Below are 23,255 nucleotides of genomic sequence, written 5' to 3' on the forward strand. Positions count from 1 at the left end.
TTTTCACTAAACATATTTTTGATGCAATTGAAATTTTTAACCATGTCACATATATTAACCTAGTTGTCTCTAAAATAAATAAATAAATAGGAAAAGAAAATGACAATGGATTGTTCACTGTGAATCATGGCCACCGGAATTCTAGGGTAACAAGCCTTTTTAGTCACCCCTAGCCACACTCACCTGCTCATGTCACATGACTGTTAATATTGGAATGCGCCTTACTGACCTGTTGCCATATCTGCTCATCCGTCGGAATGACTGGGAGATGCTCCACGATACGGATTGTTTCTCATTCCCTTGTGTCTCCAAGCACTGCGGCTGGCTGTCAATCGGGGTTCTGTAAACAGAGAACGAAAAAATAGTTGTCTAAAAAAGGACAGAAAGGCCTCGCAAAATCAGAAGTGTGTCCCGAAGGTCTTAGACTACACAGATCTTTTATTTGAGGAACTTGCTTGCACTACCTGCAGAGCTCCCGGCTAGCTGGTGCTAAGAACCGCGGAGCCTGCGGCAGCGCTCAACTGCAGAGCCAGGTGGGTGGCCCGCGTTACGCCCCGCCTCCGCTTCCCGCGCTCCGCTCTCACTGGCTGACCTCGGGGGTGGGCGGGCCTGTCGCGCAAAGCCCTGCGCCCTGGGGTCCAAGGAGCAGCGTGCGGTTGTGCCTGGCGCGCCTTTGGCTATGCCCGGGCACCGCGTTCCTGGGGGGACTACCACCCCGGCGGTAGCCCGGGCCACTGCTCCCGGCCCCGTCTCGGCAACAGCAGCGGCGCCTCGTGTTTCGGACCCACTGAAGCGGTGAGCTCTCCCTTTGCCCCGGTTCTCCCCACCCTCGCTGGTGTTCGGGGCAGCTGGCAGGGGTGGGCAGGAAGGGGCGGGCCGGCGGGGTCGGGAGGATCCGGATGATCGGGTCCAGATTCCCCCTGGTGACTGACTGGCCCTCCCCGGACTGCCTGTCTTTAGCACTTAACGAGTTGCATGTGTGGATGTGCCAGGCGGTTAGCAAAGAGCTGCGAAACGCAAAAGCTGGGCCGGCTCCCTCTTGGGTACTTATTGTATGCTCACTTCCTCGCAGTCGGGGCAAAGCTTCCTGGGAGTCCGGATCGGTTCGGTCTTGGGAGACCACACTGCACGGTATTTTGGAAAGGGGAGTTGAGAGGTCGCATCATAGCTTCTGTGTCGGTTAACTAGCTCCATTGAGCTCGAGCTCTTTTTGAAGATAGCTCTTGTAAAAGGAAATTACATTGTAGAATTGCGTAATATACTCTGGCTCATCCAAAAATAGTTTTTTGGTGTCAGGGTAGTCATCTCAACGCAACATTGACTATTTTTCTCCCTAAATAATAACTTTTGAGCTTTTTTATTTCACAGTACTAGGTTTTTTTCATTAAATTTCTCAAGAGTAGAGAATAATAAAAAAGTAGTCATGCACAGTGTTTTGAGTCATCAATTTTTGAAGATTATTTTTACTTTTCCACTTTACTTAGGCATGCTTTCACCCAAAGTTCCAGATCTTGGAATGGTGAGAATAGCATCTCCCCCACAGCTACCCCCAGCCCCAGCTTCCCCACACAGCCGCCATCCCCTCCTTAGCGGAGGAAAGTCAGCCCCGCTCGTACGCGGCCTCAGGTTGTCCCCCAGTGCGCTAGAGTCTGCCCTGCTGGCCCGACTGTTTATTGCAGCGGTTTAAACGTTCCAAGAATCACAAGGGACACTGCTCACGTCCCAGTCTGGGGGCACTTCATAGCAGCATCAGCTCTTTTCACCCTTCCGGCCTGAGTCTCTCTTCGGTCCTCCGGATAGCGCAGAGTAATTAAGAGAATTGCTTTTAATGCAAACGAACACCAGTACTCTCCTAATCTTTGTGAGGTGTGTGTGAGTTGATGGGTGCCAGAAGTGACAGAATGGTAGACATTTGCAGAAGGGGAACACTCTGGTGTTATGTCATCTGTCTTGGCGCTGGTTTCCAGGTCCAAATTCTGGTGACATTGCTTTGCTCTTTTCCAGGCCCTTGGGTTAGTTTGAGGAGAAAAGGAGCGCCTATTTCTTTCTTTCTTTCTTTTTTTCAGAATATTAGGGGGTTACACGTGTTTTGTTTACATACTTTGTTTTTTGCACAAAATGAGTCAAGGTTATAAGTGTGCCCCACCACACAGTCTGCACCGTTATCTAGAAGCTGTGAATTTACCCATCCTCAGGAGTGCCTATTTCTTAGCTTATAAGGATAGGGAAAGGGATTGCTGGTTTGAGAAAAAGGTGCTGTGATTATCTACTGCCTTTTGAGGTCAAAAGATTATGGATTTTTAAAAAAATAGGAACATATTGGGGGATTGTAGAATAAAGTAATTATTATTACTAGAGGGTTGGAAAGTACAAATGCTGCTGTATTTTATTCAGTATTTAGGTAAAGCTTAAGTACTCTAAATGCATCCCTTAAAATTGCTAGTGCTGGGTGGCACCTGTGGCTCAGTCGGTAGGGCGCTGGCCTCATATATGAGGGTGGCAGGTTCAAACCTGGCCCTGGCGAGGTGGCGGGTGCCTGTAGTCCCAGCTATTTGGGAGGCTGAGGCAAGAGAATCGCCTAAACCCAGGAGTTGGAGGTTGCTGTGAGCTGTGTGACACCACGGCACTCTACCCAGGGCGATAGTGAGACACCGTCTCTACATAAAAAAAAAAAAAAATGGCTAGTGCTACTCTGAAATTCTCTTGTAAAATAAAAAAGCACCGCTAATTTATCCTTTCTGTAAATCTTTTGCATAAACCTAAAGGATTTGGGTGTCATTTTGCAGTCCCTAGATATCAGGGTTCTTAGTGTCTTATTTAAATTTTAAGAGTATTTTAGGAAGGGAAGGTATAAAATGTATTTCCTTACTTTTGCCTCTGGGGACATTGTGGTGGTAAAGAAAACTTACTACCACTGGTCTATGAAAATAGAATGGCTTAAAGACTTTGTTGGAGATTTTTTTTCCTTAAAGTACATTGTATTTATGATGATTTGTAGAATTGTATGCTGTTTCTCATTCAAAATATTTTCCATGTTGGGGTAATCATTTGAATACAACACTGACACTTTTGTTTCCTAAATAATACATTATGGGCTCTCTTTTATGGTATTACACCATCTTTCATTAAAGAAATGTTGCAAAATACAGTAAAATAAAAAACCATAGATAATGCTTTCAATTAATTTTGAAGGATTATTTTTCTCCCAGTTTGCGTAGTCTTGCTTTCACCCACAACTATATACCCAGGTTCCAAATCTGAAATAGTGGTAATAGTGTCAGTTATGCAAATTAGGGGATGAATGGGTTGAAGGCCTTAGAGGTTGTTTTAAAATTTTAATTTTTTGCTATTGAAGTGTCAGGATTATCAGAAACTATTATGGAAATAGATGGACATAATGATAAGATGCTTTAGTAACTTTTTGAATATTCTGACCCTAAATGTTAAGTGTTTTGATTTTTTAATAGCATTAAATTGGAAGGCTTTGAGAATGTATTTGTCATCTCTCAGTGAAATGCCTTAGCTAATTTTTTTTCCTTGTCTCTGAAACTTCAACATTTCCTTGCAACAATCATTTAGGAGTTGGGCTGTGGTTTTGGTATCAAAACCAAAACCTTTGAGCCTTCCATTTTTGACTTAAACATGCAACATTTTGCAGTTTGAGGTGGCTCGAATTTTGTACCAAAATTTGCTTGGGTAGTTGAGGTCTCACGGATCAAATCAATAAAGTATTCTCTGTCATTTCTCCTGCCTGTGGGCAGATGGGAGCTTTGGGGCATTGTTTTCTTTATTGTCAGTATTTCCCCAAATTTTGAAAATAATTATACTTGAATTTTGTACCAAGATAAAGTGGTATGACTTATAGGTATTTTATTTATTTATTTATTTATTTATTTTATTGTTGGGGATTCATTGAGGGTACAATAAGCCAGTTACACTGATTGCAATTGTTAGGTAAAGTCCCTCTTGCAATCATGTCTTGCCCTCATAAAGTGTGACACACACTAAGGCCCCATCCCCCTCCCTCCATCCCTCTTTCTGCTTCCCCCCCCATAACCTTAATTGTCATTAATTGTCCGACTTATAGGTATTTTAAAAAATTATTTGGACAGGCAATAATTTCACAGGGTTAAAGATCAAAAAGTAAAAAACAGGGTATAGGTCTCTGCCTGTTCTCATCTTTTCAATTCTGATTCCTCTAATACACCTACCCTGGTTAATTATTATTACCAATCTATTGCTTAACTTTCCAAGATATTTTATACATATACAAGTGAAAACAGATTTACATATTCTTCTTCTTATATGTATTTTCAGGTTTCTGCCACTGCTGCTTCCATTTGACGAAATATCTGAGAGATCTTTTCTTTTCTTTTTTTTTTTTTTAGAGATAGAGTCTTACTTTATCACCCTCGGTAGAGTGCTCTGGCATCACAGCTCACAGCAACCTCCAACTCCTGGGCATCACAGCTCACAGCAACCTCCAACTCCTGGGCTTAGGCGATTCTCTGACCTCACCCTCCCGAGTAGCTGGGACTACAGGCACCCGCCACAATGCCCAGCTATTTTTTGTTGCAGTTTGGCCAGGGTTGGGTTTAAACCCGCCACCCTACTCACTGAGCCACAGTTGCCGCCCAGAGAGATCTTTTCTTATGAATATATGGAGAGCATCCTCGATAAAAGTATTTTTTTCTAAAAAGTGATTAGCACAGAAAGAGAGAATAAGAAAATGAGATGAACATTGGTCATAACATTGAAGAAAAGAATTAAAGGAAGAGTTTTCTTTATAATTGAAATGTTGAGTATAATGTTCTTGCTGGATAAGGTAGAAATCATTTGGAATGCTTAGGCAAGAGGTAAGGTGTAAAACTTTCCAGTCTACAGGCGCGCCTGTGGCTCAGTGAGTAGGGCGCTGGCTCCATATACTGAGAGTGGCAGGTTCAAACCCAGCCCTGGCCAAACTGCCACAAAAAAAATAGCCGGGCGTTGTGGTGGGCGCCTGTAGTTCCAGTTACTTGGGAGGCTGAGGCAAGAGAATCGCTTAAGCCCAAGAGTTGGAGGTTGCTGTGAGTTATGATGCCATAGCACTCTATGGCAGGGTGACAGCTTGAGACTCTGTCTCAAAAAAACAAACAACAGCAAAAAAACCCCCTTAAAATCAAAGTCATACATGTACCTGGATGAACATATAAAACAGTTCTTGAACATCTACCACAAAAATTTGAGACTCTTGAGATTCCTCCTTACTCCTTGTTTCTCTCCCTCCGGGCACCTGCTTTGAACTCTTTTTGTTTTCTTGTCTAGTATTTACCTCTAAAAGGTATACTGTATACTTTATGATCACTCTTGACCTAAATTATTTAGATATTATTTATGCACTTTTTTTGATAACCGAGAATTGATAACTTAAAGCAAGGATTTGACTCTTTATTCTACATCCACTTCTTCCGTCCTCCTGATTTAGAGTCTATCTCAACATTTGGTTAAATCAGTATTTTTTTTTTTTTTGAAACAGAGCCTCAAGCTGTCGCCCTGGATAGAGTGTTGTGGCATCACAGCTCACAGCAACCTCCAACTCCTGGGCTTAAGCGATTCTCTTGCCTTCACCTCCCAATTAGCTGGGACTACAGGCGCCCACCACAACGCCCGGCTATTTTTTGGTTGCAGCTGTTGTTGTTTGGCGGGCCAGGGTGGATTTGAATCTGCAAGCTCTGGTGTACGTGGCTGGTGCCTTAGCTGCTTGAGCTACAGGTGCCAAGCCCAGTATTTTGTTTTTATATTATATTATATTATTATGACATGATAAGCCGTTGAGCCAAATGTAGACTAATTTACCTAATTTCTATCATCCATAGTTAATTTTTTAGCTGGGACTACAGGTGCCCAAATGGTGCAGTGTCTTGAAATGGTCCAACAAATGGAAGGATCTGGGCTCATACCTATAATCCTAGCACTCTGGGAGGCTGAGGAGGGAGGAATGCTTGAGGCAGGAGGTTGAGACCAGTCTAAGCAAGAGCTAGACCCTGTCTCTACTAAAAATAGAAAAATTATGGGCGGCGCCTGTGGCTCAATGAGTAGGGCGCCGGCCCCCTATACCGTGGTGGCGGTTCAAAACCTGCTCCAGCCAAATTGCAACAAAAAAAATAGCTGGGCGTTGTGGCAGGCGCCTGTAGTCCCAGCTGCTGGGGAGGCTGAGGCAAGAAAATTGCCTAAGCTCAAGAGTTGGAGGTTGCTGTGATGAGTTGTGACGCAATGGCACTCTACCCAGGGCAACAAAATGAGACTGTCTCTAAAAATAAATAAAAATAGAAAAATTAGGCTCTGACTCCTGTAGCACAGTGGTTATGGCGCCAGCCATATGCACCGAGGCTGGTGGGTTCGAACCCAGCCTGGGACTGCTAAACAACAATGACAACTGCAACAACGACAAAAAATAGCCAGGCATTGTGGCAGGTGCCTATAGTCCCAGCTACATGGGAGGCTGAGGCAAGAGAATCGCTTAAGCCCAGGAGTTGGAGGTTGCTGTGACCTGTGATGCCACAACACTCGCTTAAGCCCAAGAGTGTGAGGTTGCTGTGAGCTGTGACACCACGGCACTCTACCAAGGGTGACATAGTGAGACTCTGTCTCAAAAAAAAAATGTATATAGGGTGGTGCCTGTGGGCGCTGGCCCCATATACCACGGTGGCGGATTCAAACCCAGCCCCAGCCAAACTGCAACAAAAAAATAGCCGGGTGTTGTGGCGGGCACCTATAGTCCCAGCTACTCGGGAGGCTGAGGTAAGAGAATCACCTAAGCTCAGGAGTTGGAGGTTGCTGTGAGCTGTGTGACGCCACGGCACTACCAAGGGCGATAAAGTGAGACTCTGTCTCTACAAAAAAAAAAAAAAAAAATATATATATATATATATATATGTATGTATGTATGTATGTATACATATATATCAAAAATAGCCTGGGGTGGTGGCACAAACCTGTAGTCCCAGCTACTTGGGAGGCTCAGGCAGGAGGATCACTAGAGCCCAGGAGTTTGAGGTTGCAATGAGCTTGGCTGATGCCATGGTACTCTACCACTGGTGACAGAGTGAGACTGTGTCTCAAAGAAAAAAAAAGTAAGGACTTATAAGTTTCATTTTTTCCTTAAAACTTCCTTCCTATAGCTCCCATTCTTCATACTCTAATCTGGTCTGGTTCTAGGTTAGCAACAAACCTAAGTATTACTATCTTTAAAAAGATAATAAAAAAAATTGCACCTATAAAACAAGAACTACTTACTATGGAAAGAAACCATCAGAGAATAAGAAAGAGCTATATGAAAATAAAAATAAGATTGTTAAAATGGATTTCTTTTTTTTTTTTTTTTTTGTTTGCAGTTTTAGGCCGGGGCTGGGGCCAGCGCCCTACTGCTTTGAGCCATAGGCACGGCCCCCCAAATGGAATTCTTAATAGAGGGACTAGAAAATACAGTTGTCTAGGTTTGGTGGATAGCTTTTGTCCTGGGACTTTGCTCACTTTTCTCCTGGTTTTGCTCCTCTGTTATCTAACCTCTCCCCTGGTTTTGATCCTCTGTTATCTAAAAGCTGGTTTGGTTTACTTTTGTTGTTGAAGCACTTAGTCCAGTTGCTTTCTAAGAGAAATTTTCTGAGTCCTTGCATGTTTTTTTTTTTGTGTGTGTGTCTGTGTTTTTTTTGGCCAGGGCTGGGTTTGAACCCGCCACCTCCGGCATATGGGACCGGCGCCCTACTCCTTGAGCCACAGGCGCCGCCCGCACGTCTTAAAAATACCTTTATTCTGTCTTTATACGTGCTTATGATTTGGCTGAGTATATAGTTCAGATTTTTCCACAGAATTTTAAAGATTTAATTCTACTGTTTCTGCTATTAGTATTGCTATTAAGGAATCTGATATCATTAAGTTTCCTGTTCCTTTCTATATGGGAATTTTCTGAAAGCTTTTTATTTTTATTTATTTTTATTTTTTGAGACAGAGTCTCGAGTTGTTGCCCTGGGAAGAGAACTGTGGCATCACAGCTCACAGCAACCTCAAACTCTTGGGCTTAAGTGATTCTCTTGCCTCAGCCTCCCAAGTAGTTGGGCTACAGGCACCCGCCACAATGCCTGGCTATTTTTTGGTTGGATTGTCGTTGTTTGGCAGGCCTGGGCTGTATTTGAACCCGCCAGATCTGGTGTATGTGGCTGGTGCCCTAGATGCTTGAGCTACAGGCACCCAGCCCCTGAAAGCTTTTTAGTGTCTTCTTTTGGTGGTCTGAAATTTTATGATTATGTATCCTTGGTGTGATTCTGTTTTTCATTCATTGTGCTTTGCACTTAGGGGGGTCCTTTCAATCTGAGGATTCACCCACTTGTCTTTGAGTGGTGAAATAGTGAAATTTATTTTGGTAATTTCCCCTTTTCCATTTATGCTCTTTTCCTTTTATTTAGTTGAATTTTGGACTGCCTAGATTAATCCCTTAATTTTTTTTTGTCATCTCTCATATATTTTCATCTCTCTTCATGTTTTTCAGCTTCTCTGGACATCTTTTCAACTCTTTTAGCCCTTGAATTCATTATTTCATTTGGGTCATCATATTTTTAATTTTGTAGAGCTTTCTCTTGTTCTCTGATTGCTTGCATCCCGCTTGAGTGATTCACTGGAAGGATCTGCAGGACTCAGCATATAGCTGTACTCACAGCTACTTTGTATTACAAGAAAAGGATAGACAACAAGATTGGCAAAGGGAAAAGATGCATGAAGTGGAGTTGGGAGGAAACCAGGTGCAAGCTGCCAAGAGTCCTCTTTCAGTGGAGTTATAGAGGCTGTGCTTAATAGTTATGATCGCACATGTGAAGTATTATCTCATTAGAGACTCAATGCCCAAGGTTTTTGTTGGGGGCTGATCACACAGGCTTTCTCTGCCTAGCATGTACCAAAATTCCAGACTCCTAGAAGGAAAGCAGAAATTCAGCCTAAACCACATAGATAATGTTCAGGCACAGTGAGCCACTTTTTTTTTTTTTTTTTGCTGTTTGTGGCTGGGGCCGGGTTTGAACCCATCACCTCTGGTATATGGGGCCTGCACTCTACTCCTTGAGCCACAGGCGCCACCCTGAGCTACTCTTATCAGTTAGAGAATGAACTGAAATAAAAGTTCTGAGGCATTAGCCACAAGCCAGGCTTGCAAGCAGGACTTTCAAAGGATAGTAGTCTCAGGGCTACTTTGTGAACTCTTCTGCACAGGGCCCAAGGGCTCCACAGTTTAATATATAGGCTTTCACCTAACCTTCTGGCTCATACCTTACTCTTCCTCTCTACTGGTAACCTGGAAATCAGAGCCTGTCTCTTGCTGTGGACTAAAGTCACCTGGCTGCAAAAGGGTAGGCGAGAGACTCTGAGAAAGGAGGTATCTAAACATTTTGTATGTGTAAACCAGGGGTCCTCAAACTGCGGCCCACGGGCTACATGAGGCGGTGTGATTGTATTTGTTTCCGTTTTGTTTTTTTACTTCAAAATAAGATATGTGCAGTGTGCATAGGAATTTGTTCATAGTTTTTTTTTTTAAACTATAGTCCGGCCCTCCAACGGTCTGAGGGACAGTGAATTGGCCCCCTGTTTTAAAAAGTTTGAGGACGCTTGGTGTAAACTGTGACTAGATGAATTGTGCTCAAAGTGTGGACTGGGGCTGCATGAGACCCTTTTCATAATAATACTGGTGTGCTATTTGCATTTTTCTCACAAGTGTATGGTAGAGTTTTCCAGATATTGCAGTAGACCGAAGACAGACATGTAAAGCAATGGTACTCTTATCACTAATTAAAAAAAAATTTTTTTTTTTAAGACAGAGTCTCGCTATGTTGCCCTCGGTACAGTGCCGTGGCATCACAGCTCAAAGCAACCACAAACTCTTGGACTTGAGCGATTCTCTTGCCTCAGCCTTCCAAGTAGCTGGGACTACAGGCACCTGCCACAGCGCCGGGCTATTTTTTTGTTATTGTTGTCATTGTTATCCAGCAGGCCCCCGTCAGGTGGCCGGCGCCCCAACCACTGAGCTATGGGCGCCAAGCCCACTAATTAAAAATTTTTTTTTTAATTTAATTATTATGGGTATATAATAGTTATATATCTTTATAAGGTACATGTGATGTTTTGATACAGGCATGCATGTTCAATGTGAATTAATCCAATCAGGGTAATTGGGATATCCATTACCGCAGGCATTTATCACTATGAACATTCCAATTCTACTCTTTTAGTTCCTTTAAAAATATACCACACCCACTGTCAATTATAGTCATTTTGTTATACTATCAAATAGTGTTCATTCTGTATAACTATCTAACTCTATTTTTGCACCCATTAACCATCTCTGCTTTATCCCCCACCCCCTGCTACTCTTTCCAGCCTCTGGTAACTAACCATCTTTCTACATTCTCTGTCTCCACAAGATAAATTGTTTTTAATATTCAGCTCCCACATAAGTAGTAAAGAACATGCAAAATGTGTCTTTTGTGCTTGGCTTATTTCACTTAACATAATGTTCTGCATTGCCATCCGCATTGCTGTAAGTGGCAGGATTTCATTTGTTTTTTTGTGTGTCTTTATAATATATTATATATATGTTCCACTGTGTTTTTTTTTTTTTTTTTTTGAGACAGAGCTTCAAGCTGTCACCCTAGGTAGAGTGCTGTGGCATCACAGCTCACAGCAACCTCCAACTACTGGGCTCATGCAATTCTGCCTCCACCTCCCAAGTAGCTGGGATTACAGGCACCTGCCAGAATGCCTGGCTATTTTTTGGTTACAGCCGTCATTGTTGTTTGGCAGGCCTGGGCTGGATGCAAACCCGCCAGCTCAGGTGTATGTGGCTGGCGCCTTAGCCTCTTGAACCACAGGCGCCCAGCCAATTCCACTGTTTTTTTATCCATTTATCCATCGATAGACACTTAGGTTGATTCCAGATCTTAACTGTTGTGAATAGTGCTGCAATAAATCATGGAAGTATCTTTTTGATATACTGAATTCCTCTCCTTTGAATATACACCCAGTAGTGGGATTGCTGGATCGTATGATAGTTCTAGTTTTAGTTTTTTGAGGAATCTCCACACTGTTCTCTGTAATAGTTGCACTAATTTACATTCCCACCCTTGCATACCAGGTTCCCCTTTCTCCAGATCCTTGCCAGTATTTGTTATTGCCTGTCATTTAAACTGAGGTGAGATGATATCTCATTATAGTCTTGGTTTGCATTTCTCTGATGTCTAGTAATGTTGAGAGCATTTTTTTTTATATATACTTGTTGGTCATTTGGTCATTTGTATGTCATTTTTTTTTTTTTAATTTAAAGCAAGGTCTCACTCTGTTGCCCAGGCTGGAATGCAATGGTATCATCGTAACCCACTGCAGGCTCAAACTATCCTTCTGCCTCCTCAGCCTCCCAAGTAGCTGAGAATACAGCAGGTGGTGACGCAAGTGATGGGGAGAGGCTGAAATACAGGTGAAGCTTCACTTGCTCACCCACCACTCACCTCTTGCTGTGCTACCTGGTTCCTAACAGGCCACAGACCAGAACCAGTACTGGTCCATGGCCCTGGGGTTGAGGTGCCTAGGGGTTGGGGACTGCAGCTTTGGAAGGACTGGGAATGCTCTCCCTTTACATGGACCATCATGTTGACTTATGTGGTATGCTAACTTCAACCATGCAGGCAAGGGAAACGTGAGCAACAAGGCAGAAGGAACCTGGAGGCTTACACTTCACAGAACAAAGCCTCTAGTGCTAGCTTATGTCTAGTCAGTTAAACTGGAAAAGAAATAAACTTTGTTCTTGTTTAAGCCATCTTATTTTGGAGCCATTGTTGCAGAAGCTTAACCTGTATCTGAACAAATATACATCCCATTTTTTCAAAACTAGTTGTCTTTAAAAATTTCTCTTTTGTTAGATCCGTGTTAACTGGTTCTGTTCATCCAGGATTATAGAAATGTTATTTACCCTAGGGCGGCGCCTGTGGCTCAGCAGGTAGGGCGCCGGTCCCATATGCTGGAGGTGGCGGGTTCAAACCCAGCCCCGGCCAAATTAAAAAAAAAAAAAAAAAAAAAAGAAATGTTATTTACCCCTTTGCCATCTGCAAATGCCTTATGATAACCAGTACTGTAAATTGTATAAATATTAACAACATTTGATCCAAAATTTGAGTTTCTCTACGTGATATTTTGTAATCATTTAACCAAAATGTCCCTGTGCTTTATCTCATTGCATATACCCATATTTTTCAGGAGAGTACTGTTGGGTGTTTAGCCGTTAGTTTTGAGGCAGGAGTAGAGTGTTCTAAGAGCACACACAGGGGCCTCTCGAAATTCAATTTCCTCGTCTGTAAAATTAGTCCAATCTGTACTTACCTCACAGGGTTTTATGAGGAGTAAGTGAAATAATGCTTGTAAGTTACTGACTGTAGTGCCTAATTTGTACCAAGTGTCAATAAATGATTATTATTATTACAATGAACATTTTTAGGTACATTGAAGAATCTTTAAAAGATAATGTTTATTTTTATTTATTTATTTTTTTGTAGAGACAGAGTCTCACTTTATGGCCCTTGGTAGAGTGCCGTGGCCTCACACAGCTCACAGCAACCTCCAACTCCTGGGCTTAAGCGATTCTCTTGCCTCAGCCTCCCGAGTAGCTGGGACTACAGGCACCCGCCACAACGCTCGGCTAAAAAGATAATGTTTAAAACTTCAATTCTCAAAACTTAAATAAAACAATAATATAAAAGAATAAAAGGGTAAAAGAAAATGAAATAGGAAGGCACAGCAATTTATTTATTTTTGTCACCCTGGGTAGAGTACTGTGGAGTCATATAGCTCACAGCAACCTCCAGCTCTTGGGCTCAAGTGATCCTCTGGCTTCAGGGTCCCTAGTAGCTGGGACTACAGGCACCTGCCACAACACCTGGCTAATTTTTCACTCTTGCTCAGGCTCGTCTCCAACTTCTGATTTCAAGGGATCCTCCTGTGTCGGCCTCCCAGAGTGCTAGGAATACAGGTGTAAGTCACTGTACCAGGCCTTATTTGTTTACATATCATGGTTGCTTAAGTATTTTTGTTCTGTAAGATTTTTACTTTTCTTTTTTTTTATTATTAAATCATACCTGTGTACGTTAATGCAATCGTGGGGTACAGTGTACTGGTTTTATATACAATTGGAAATGTTTTCATCTAACTAGTTAACATAGCCTTCACAGTATTTTCTTAGTTATTGTGTTAAGACATTTATATTCTACATCTAGTACATTTCACATGTACCCTTGTATGATGCACCGTCAGTGTGGTCCCATCAATTACCCTCCCTCCACCCATCCTCCCAGTTTTTTACTTTTCTTGGGGGAGAATAGCTTTGCTAATTCCTCCTCAGGTAGACAGAACATGTGCCGTGTATTTAAGAGTTATGATACAGGGCGGCGCCTGTGGCTCAAAGGGGTAGGGCACCGGTCCCATATGCCGAAGGTGGCGGGTTCAAACCTAGCCCCGGCCAAAAAAAAAAAAAAAAAAAGAGTTATGATACAAACCAGCTGTAAAAGTAGAACAAGAATTTTTCATTACAGTAGCTTTCTTGTTTATTATTATCATTTTTTAAGCTTAAACTATAGGTTTAGTTTAGAACTGCTAAACTCTTTTGATTAGCTCAGTTTTGAGCTCTGTTGTAGAACAAGAGCAGCTCAGATGACAAAAAGTAAGGAGTTGAGGCCATTAGAAAAGCAAAAGCAAAACCAAAAAAAGTTAGACTTTTTACAAGCAACTGAGTGCTCTGCAACTGTTAAGCCATAGCTGAAGAGGGGAGGCATTTGTGTGTAAGAAGACTGCTCTGTGCTTTGCTAGTTTTACTATGAATATAGGTGGATACTGGTAGACATAAATTTCATGATAGGTGTTGGGAGGCAGTTTGGGAAAGAAGTCCCAAATTGATGGGTTATGAATCATTTGTTTTATTTGTTTTTGAATTGGCTGCCAATACTTTAAAATAAGGCAGCCCACTCCATACATAAATCTGCATTTCCAGTGTTTAAAGACTTAAAATCTCTGAGAATGCAGAGACTATGTTAGTACAGGGCTGTAGTAGACTGCAACTGGTGAACACCTTAGGCAAGAGAACTGCCTAAGCCCAGGAGTTGGAGGGAAATAAAAAGGTCCTTTCACTCTTAAAAAGAAGTGGAGAGTAGAGGGCATTTTGTGTGTTGCCTATGGAAGTAAAGAATATTTCTATATTTCAGTATGCAAACAACAATGCTATTTTAAAACCAACAAATTAAGATGCCTTTTTAAAATTAATTGTATATAATATATACCATAGCTAATATGGAGAAAAGATATACTAGGGTTTATTTTTGAATGGGAATTAAATAAGGGATAGCATTATGATATATAGTTATTCATTTGCAAAAAAAAGTCCCAGGTATTAAGACCTTATATGGAAGGTTAAGTTCCTAAAGCAGTGCCTTTTTTTTTTTTTTTTTTTTTTGAGACAGAGTCTCAAGCTGTCGCCCTGGGTAGAGGGGTGCCATGGTGTCATAGCTCACAGCAACCTCAAACTCTTGGACTTAAGCGATTCTCTTGCCTCATCCTCCCAAGTAGCTGGGGCTCCAGGCGCCCGCCACAACACCCAGCTATTTTTTGGTTGTAGTTATCATTGTTGTTTGGTGGGCTGGGCTGGATTAGAACCCACCAGCTCTGGTGTGTGTGGCTGGCGCCTCTGGTGTACGTGGCTGGCTCGGCACCTAGCTCAGGTGTAGCTCAGGTGCCGAGCCAGCAGTGCCTTTCTTTTTTTTTTTTTTTTGTAGAGTCTCTCTTTAGGGCCCTCGGTAGAGTGCCATGGCCTCACATAGCTCACAGCAACCTCCAACTCCTGGGCCCAAGCGATTCTCTTGCCTCAGCCTCCCGAGTAGCTGGGACTACAGGCACCCGCCACAACGCCTGGCTATTTTTTGGTTGCAGTTCGGCCGGGGCCGGGTTTGAACCCGCCACCCTCGGTATATGGGGCTGGCACCTTATCGACTGAGCCACAGGCGCCGCCCAGCATTGCCTTTTTTTAAGAGCGAAAATTATGTTCCTCAAACAGAAACAAACATATATAAATAAATATAAATGTAATTTGAAATACTATTTCATAGCATATTGAAGATATGGCTGAGAACTTAAAAGACAAGTTGCATTACAAATTTAAATTATTTATGATATTTTCAATTTAAGCTAATTAAAACACATGTAGATAATAACACACAGCAATATTTGTGGTGTACAAGTGTTTTAATGGGGTGAAGAACTTTCAGATTTATTGACCAAGGATTCATTTATATGTATTAGAAAAGGTTAAAATTTAATGAAAATGAGTAAAAATTTATTAGCTTGATTATAGACAGTGCTTCCCAAAAAGTAAATAGTAGTTTCCAAGGTTAACCTTGGAAATTTGAAAGGGAACAGATAGGAACTTAATCTTTTCAGTGCACATTTTAGTAGGCGTAATTTTTGGCTGAAAGTTTATAAATGTAACCAACATAGTAATTAGGATCATGAATTAGATATTGATATTTGAACTTCAGGTAGTTCAGGCTTTGCATGGTTAATAGTATGCACAACTTGCTGGCCTCCTGTGTGTAGGTTAGGGCTGAAGACACTTTTGAAGTGTTAAAAGAAATTAACCTATACATACCATACAAAGGGAACTATTTGCCTCAGATTACGTCTGAAGAATAGCTCAGAGATTTGGCATTTTGGGTTTATATTATAGCCTATCCAAAAACTGCAAATATTTCTTTATAGGAGTGTCACATTTATGAGATTCAGTTCTCATTTCTAGTAAATGCATTTTTTTAGGCAAAACCTTTTTTGGTAAGGAATAATGTGGATCATTTTGATATTCTGCAACTGGTTTTTGGAAATAAAATTTATGCTCCTTAGCCGGGTGTTGTGGTGGGGGCCTGTAGTCCCAGCTATTCAGGAGGCTGAGGCAAGAGAATCGCTTAAGCCCAGGAGTTGGAGGTTGCTATGAGCTGTGACGTCATGGCACTCTGCCGAGGGCGACATAGTGAGATTCTGTCTCCAAAAAAAAAAAAAAAAAAATTATGTTCTTAACTTCATTCCCATAATGTTGTAATTTAAGACTAAATTTCAAGGCAAGCTCTTTGGTTTTATACTTTGCAAAAATGAACTAGCATTTCTCAGTTAATAAATAATAACAATGTAGATGGATAGCTACAAGTAAAAGTACTAAAAACTAAATATTATAACATTGTAGCAGCATAATTCTACAAATACCTTTGTAGTAATTATCCTAATTTAAAAAATCAGTATGTAAAACCTTTATCTTTGTTTGAAAAACAAAGTCTGTATTTAAGAAGGGTTGTTTTTGCTTGTGAAACTCAATTAAAAAAAAATATTGTGGGGCGGTGCCTGTGGCTCAGTGAGCAGGGCGCTGGCCCCATATACCGAGGGTGGCGGGTTCAAACCCGGCCCAGGCCAAACTGCAACAACAAAAAAAATAGCCGGGCATTGTGGCGGGCGCCTGTAGTCCCAGCTACTCGGGAGGCTGAAGCAGGAGAATCGCCTAGGCCCAGGAGTTGGAGGTTGCTCTGAGCTGTGTGACGCCACGGCACTCTACCGAGGGCGATAAAGTGAAACTCTGTCTCTACAAAAAAAAAAAAAAAAAATATTGTGGCAGTGCCAGTAGCTTAGTGGGTAGGGTGCTGGCCACATACACCGAGGCTGATGGGTTTGAACCTGGCCTGGGTCAGCTAAAACAACAACGACAACTGCAACAAAACAATAGCCGGGCGTTGTGGTGGGTGCCTGTAGTCCTCGCTACTTGGGAGATGGAGGCAACAGACTCACTTAAGCCCAAGATGTTGAGGTTCTTGTGAGCTGTGATGCCATGGCACTCTATCCAGCTGACAGCTGTGGCTCAGTGAGTAGGGAGCTGGCCCCACATACCGAGGGTGGTGAGATCAAACCCAGCCCCAGCCAGTTACAACAACAACAACAACAATATATATATACATATATACATGTATATATATATTGGGACTACAGGTGCCAGCCACAACACCCGGCTATTTTTTTGTTGCAGTTTGGCTGGGGCTGGGTTTGAACCCGCCACCTTAGTATATGGGGCTGGTGCATATACTGCAATATATATATATATTGCTCATAGTTTAAGAATTCAGGGCTGAATTCTTTATCATACATTGCATGCAGTTCTAGCAGCAGTAGCTCACATTAACACCTTGGTATAAGGGAAAAGATGTGAAGTTCTTAGTATTATATCAAAGATATTATAAGCTATAAGAAAAATTTAACAGTTATGTCTTCCTGTTTTTAATTTGTATTTTCTCTTTTTTTTAAATTAGGTGTGAGGCCATATTGATATTTCTAATCCAATTTTAAGATTATGAAAGCCAGGGTGTCATCTGTGGCTCAGTGAATAGGGTGCTGGCCCCATATACCGAACCCGGCCCTGGCCAAACTGCAACAAAACAATAGCCAGGCGTTGTGGCGGATGCCTGTAGTTCCAGCTACTCAGGAGGCTGAGTCAAGAGTATCGCCTAAGCCCAAGAGCTGGAGGTTGCTGTGAGCTGTGATGCAATAACACTCTACTGAGGGTGACAAAGTGAGACGCTGTCTCTAAAACAAACAACAACAAAAAATTATAAAAGCCTGTTTCTGGTTTTTTTTTGTTTTTGTTTTTTGAGACAGAGTCGCACTTTGTTTCCCTGGGTAGAGTGTTGTGCAACCTCAAGTTCTTAGGCTCAAACAATCCTCCTACATCAGCCTCCCCTGTAGCTGGGACTACAGGCACCTGCCACAACACCTGGTTACTTTTTCTGTTCAGTAGAGATGGGGTCTCTCACTTGCTCATGCTGGTCTGGAACTCCTCAGCTCAAGCAATCCACCTGCTTCAGCCTCCTAGAGTGCTAAGATTACAGGCATGAGCCACCATTCCTGGCCTTAATTTGTATTTTTTTTGTTTGTTTGTTTCAAATTTGTAATCTCTACTGTTAGAAATGCTTGTGTTACATACCTAAATCATTATTCAGCAGAAGTAGTGTTTGAGTCTATTTTGAATTTTTTTTTTTTTTTTTTTGTAGAGACAGAGTTTCACTTTATTGCCCTCAGTAGAGTGCCGTGGCGTCACACACCTCACAGCAACCTCCAACTCCTGGGCTTAGGCAATTCTCCTGCCTCAGCCTCCCTAGTAGCTAGACTACAGGCGCCCACCACAGCGCCCGGCTATTTTTTTGTTGCAGTTTGGCCGGGGCTGGGTTTGAACCCGCCACCCTTGGTATATGGGGCCGGCGCCCTGCTCACTGAGCCACAGGCGCTGCCCTATTTTGAATTTTTTTTATCTTGGTCACTTCAATTATTAATATTTATGGCTTGGCACCTGTAGCTTAGGGGCTAGGGTGCCAGCCACATACACCGAGCTGGTGGGTTCAAACCCAGCCCGGGCCTGCCAAACAACAATTGACAACTACAACCAAAAAATAGCTGGGTGTTGTGGCGTGTGGTTGTAGTCCTAGCTACTTGGGAGGCTGAGGCAAGAGAATCACTTGAGCCAAGAGTTTGAGGTTGCTGTGAGCTGTGATGCCATAGCACTCTACTGAGGGTGACAAAGTAAGATTCTGTATCAAAAAAAAATAAATTACTAATATTTATGCTACCGGTTTGGCCCCTTTGTGACCCTTGTCATAGGGTTAAAGTAAAATCTAAGCTATATCCTTGGGCAAGATGCCTATGAAAATATGGTGATCACATTACTGTAATTAATTTTATGTTGCTACTACTTTTTCTTACTTAGGCACTAAATATATTTTCATGGCGTCAGTTTTAGGATATGAACATGGAAAATTCCTGCTTACTTATTTCAGCATTGTAAACGCATAGTAGACAGCCTAGTATCAGGTGACAAGATTTTTTTCCCTTCACCTTTCTCTCACTCCCTGCAGAATCTTCAATGAGAATTTCCTGTGAAAACTTCAGGGCAAACCCTTAAAAAATAATAATACCCATAATCTTGGATAGGATTTCCTAGTTCACCTAGACCCCTGAGACATGTAATTCTGTTTAGCTATGAAGAGTTCAGGTGAGACAGCCGACTGTGCATTTTGTAATGATTCCTGAGTTTCTGTTGTTGCATCATTGAACTCTTTGGTCTTGAAGCAGATGTCTGCAGCCTGTGAGAAGCTGCCTTGTGCTCCCTTTCCCTGGCAGTGCTACCCTCACCCTGGCTCGGATGCCACTATGGCTTTGCCTTCTCAATTGCTTGCTGTGTGTTGCCTTCTCGTTGAATTATAGACCTTAATGGCTCTTTAGTAAGGCTTTTGACTATAGGAAAAAAACATTTTCTTTCCCCTAAAGTTTCCAAACTAGCCCAAGGAAACAGAGGGAAAGAGAAGGAAAATAGACAATTTTTTTTCTAAATCGTAAGTAATTTGTTGCTACTGAATTATTACTATTAATATATTTACATTTCTCCTTGTTCCCTTTTAATCCTTCTTTGGGGTTAGATAGGTATTATGGGAGTTATGTTTTTGAATATTCTTTTTTTTTTTTTAAATTGAGATAGAGTCTCACTTTGTCACTCTTGCTAGAGTGCTGTAGCGTCATAGCTCACAGCAACTTCAAACACTTGGACTCAAGCGATTCTCTTGCCTCAGCCTCCCTGGTAGCTGGGACTACAGTTACCCACCACAATGCCTGGCTATTTTTTTTTTTTTAACAGGCCCAGGCTGTGTTTGAACCCACCAGCCCCGGAGCATGCACCGGCACCCCAACCACTGAGCTACCGGCACCCAGCCATGCCTTCTTTTCTATTGACAGGTGTGAGGGAATTCCAGACAGCAGAACCCACCAGGAGCAAAGACATAGAAGGGGGCTTGGTCTATGGGCAGCAGAGAAGATCAGCTTCTGTGTAGCAGTAGATAGCACAGAAGCACATAGCATGACTCTCCTGGCGCCCTCTTGTTTTTGAATATTCTCTTCAGTGGTTCTCAAAATGTGGTCCCTGGGCCAGCAGTTCCCAGTATCACCTGAGAACTTGTTGGAAATACAAAATCTGGGGCCCCATGCCAGACTAATACACACACCCCAGAAAAAGAAACTGTTGAGGAATAGGGTGGGTGGCATCCTGTGTTTTAACAAACCCTCTGGTCCATGCAGAATCCTACTACAGAGGAAAGCATCCCTGGCGCTGTGTCCCACTGGACCGAGGAGGCTGGCAGTGGAGCCTGGGGTCAGGCCCAGCTCTGGAGCAGAACACAATTGGGCTTTAGCTGTGTTTCTCATTTGTTGTTGGTGTGAGGGGTGGGGGAAGGGGTAGGGAGGGAGAGTGATGTTTGGATTTTGATTTGTTCCCTATTAGAAACCAACAGTTCTTTTTTTTTTTTTTTTTTTTTTTGTAGAGACAGTCTCACTTTATGGCCCTCGGTAGAGTGCCGTGGCCTCACACAGTTCACAGCAACCTCCAGCTCCTGGGCTTCAGCGATTCTCTTGCCTTAGCCTCCCGAGTAGCTGGGACTACAGGCGCCCGCCACAACGCCCGGCTATTTTTTGGTTGCAGTTTGGCCGGGGCCGGGTTTGAACCCACCACCCTTGGTATATGGGGCCAGTGCCCTACCGACTGAGCCACAGGCGCCGCCCAGAAACCAACAGTTCTTAATTTCATTTCATTTGGAGCTAAGAGGACTACTTTGATGGTTTTCGATCTCTTCCCTGTCCTGATTTTAAAAGCCCTTCTGTTTCCCCTCACCCCTTTTTTAGGCATATGTAGTAATATTAGATTTAATTTGGGCAACTTTGATTCTTAAAAGAGAAAACAAAGCATGTGAATAAACATTAAAGTGTTCACCTCAGTTTGGGACCAAACTGCTTGGATCTTTGTAAAAACTGGTTTTGTATGTCAAGGAGGAGTTTAAGGCCTTTCCAACCACCTTGTGTTCCCCTTTTCTGTGCAGCCATGTGTCACGTGGAGTTGCTCCTAACCACATCTTACCTACATGCCCCTTTGCCCATATTTTCTGATTTCTTCTGGGCTGGGCTTCCCCTTGTCCACCAGCAGCTCCAGTATCCCATAACTTTGTAGTCCTGCTGATCTTCTCAGCAACAGGGGTGGAAACTGAGGGCAGTTTCTGGTCTGTTTTCTAAGAAACTTATGAATTCTATTATCTTTACAAATATAAGATGAGAAAATAATTTTTTCAATATTTTTTATTAATCTTTTTATAAAAATGAAAAGAAACTCCTATGATTGATTAAGGAAGGTGGTTATGGCTGGGTGGTTCATGGGGTTTGGGTCTTTTTGGTTAGTTTTCTTTTTTTTCCTTTTTTAACCTTAAGCTTTAATTTGAAACATTCTCAGATGTTTGGGGGAAAAACATCCTCTTAAAATGGGTCCTTGTGCTTGCCTTCTGGGGAGGCGGTCCAGAGCAGATGGATCATACGGCATTTATGCATACGTTATATGCGGACTGCACCCATCTCTTTCCTCCCCAACCTTTGCTTCTTGGGTTGTTGTGCTACTTTCCCCTTACTTTGCTACATTTTTATAGTTAAGTTGGTTTTACTTGAGTGAGTCATGTTTAGGGGAAAAAAATGAAAATCTCCCTTAAAATTTGTTTCAACTCCTCCTGCAAATAAAAAAAAAAATAAATGAAGTGGCAGATGTAAAAAAAAACAAAAACAAACCCTTCTGGTGATTCTGATGTATGCTAAATTTGAGGACCACTGCTGTACATAATTTGAATTATACCTATGTTGGATTTATACTTGGAAACCTGTAAAAGTTCCCAGATTCCTTCAGCATCTTCCTGCTTTCCTCTCATTGCTTAGGGTTGGGATAAAGTATATACATAAACATAAAGTTTATATACATATACATATGTATATATACAAATGCATAAAGTTTACGTGGTAAACTACAGACCTCTACCCCAGCTAGCTGGGTCTTTGCTATAGTTAGAGTCAGTTGACTGCCTTGATCAACAATTAATTGTTAGTGTAATAGGTGAGACTGAGGTTCTTTGGTTACTTCCAGAAAAGTCTTTTAGCTCTGGCATCCTAGGAACTATTGATCGGAGGGGATCCTATATTGTGAGACATGGACAAGAGTATCTCATCTCGTTTATTTAATGTAAGTAATCTACTGGAGAAAAGAAAATATGAGTCTGTGTCATTCAGGTTCAAAATCACTTAGTCAATTTCAAATGTTGTCACCATAAAAGTAAGTTTTTGAGGTAAAGGAGATGTTAATCACCTTGATTTAATTAGAGACAAGCACTGCATAATGATGTTTCAGGTCAACGTTGGACTGCGTGTACAACAGTGATCCCATGAGATTATGATGGAGCTGAAAAATTCCTGTTGCCTAATGATTTGTGTTATAATTACCTATAGTATTTTGTATAGTAACATGCTGTACAGTACACATTTGTAGCCTGGGAGCTGTACACCATATAGCCTATGTGTGTAGTAGGCTCTACCATCTAGGTTTGTGTAAGTGTACTCTGTGATATTTGTACAAAGATGAAATCACTTAATGATGCATTTCTAAGAATGTATCCTCATTATTAAGTGATGAATGACTGTATTTCATGTTGTATTTATAAATCATAGCATCACTTTGTACCCCATAAATATATATATATAATACAACTATAATTTGTCAATTTACAATGAAAATACATTTAAAAGAAGATAATCCCAAGGAGTCTATAAAGAAACTCTTAGAAGTAATATGTGAGTTTAGCAAGTTTGCAGGATACAAGAAAAGAATACAAAAATCACTTGTATTTCTGAATGCTAGCAATGAACACATGGACACCAAACTTAAAAATATGATAGATACCATTTGCAATTATGCAAAACAATGAAATAGATGTAAATCTAACAAAAAATGTACAGAACTTGTGTGCTGAAAGCTATGCAACACAGATAAAAGGAGTTAGAGATGATCCAAATAAATGGAGAGAAATCCTGTAGATTGGAAAACTCTGCATAGTGAATATGTCAGTTCTCCTCAAATTGATATATAGGTTTTTATGCCATTCCTATCAAAGTCCCAGGAATATTTTTTTTGTAGATATAGATAAGATTATTGTAAAATTCATATGGAAACATTTGCAAACTACATGTCTGACAAAGGAATAGTGTTTAGAATATATATATAAAGAACTATGGAAACTCAATATTTTAAAAAATATAAAATTAGAAAATGAGCC

At 41.6% G+C, this 23,255-nt stretch overlaps 2 protein-coding genes across 3 annotated transcripts in view; one reads left to right on the forward strand and one right to left on the reverse strand.

Moving 5' to 3' along the window:
• PAIP2B (poly(A) binding protein interacting protein 2B) overlaps positions 1–593 on the reverse strand; it is a 113,323-nt gene extending 112,730 nt beyond the window's left edge. Inside the window, exons 1-2 of the mRNA XM_053586931.1 lie at positions 465–593; positions 230–340 (exon numbers count right to left, since the gene is read on the reverse strand). Of these exons, the coding sequence (XP_053442906.1) occupies positions 230–239 (10 nt within the window). The 5' untranslated portion in view covers positions 240–340; positions 465–593. The remainder of the gene's footprint in view (positions 1–229; positions 341–464) is intronic.
• A 79-nt stretch (positions 594–672) lies between these two features.
• ZNF638 (zinc finger protein 638) overlaps positions 673–23,255 on the forward strand; it is a 163,088-nt gene continuing 140,505 nt past the window's right edge. For both annotated transcript variants that reach the window (XM_053586928.1, XM_053586929.1), the window contains exon 1: positions 673–795. In XM_053586928.1, coding sequence (XP_053442903.1) covers positions 680–795 — 116 coding nt within the window. In that variant the 5' untranslated portion in view covers positions 673–679. The remainder of the gene's footprint in view (positions 796–23,255) is intronic.

Source organism: Nycticebus coucang, chromosome 4 (assembly GCF_027406575.1).
Source record: "Nycticebus coucang isolate mNycCou1 chromosome 4, mNycCou1.pri, whole genome shotgun sequence".
NCBI classification, from domain to species: Eukaryota; Metazoa; Chordata; class Mammalia; order Primates; family Lorisidae; genus Nycticebus; species Nycticebus coucang.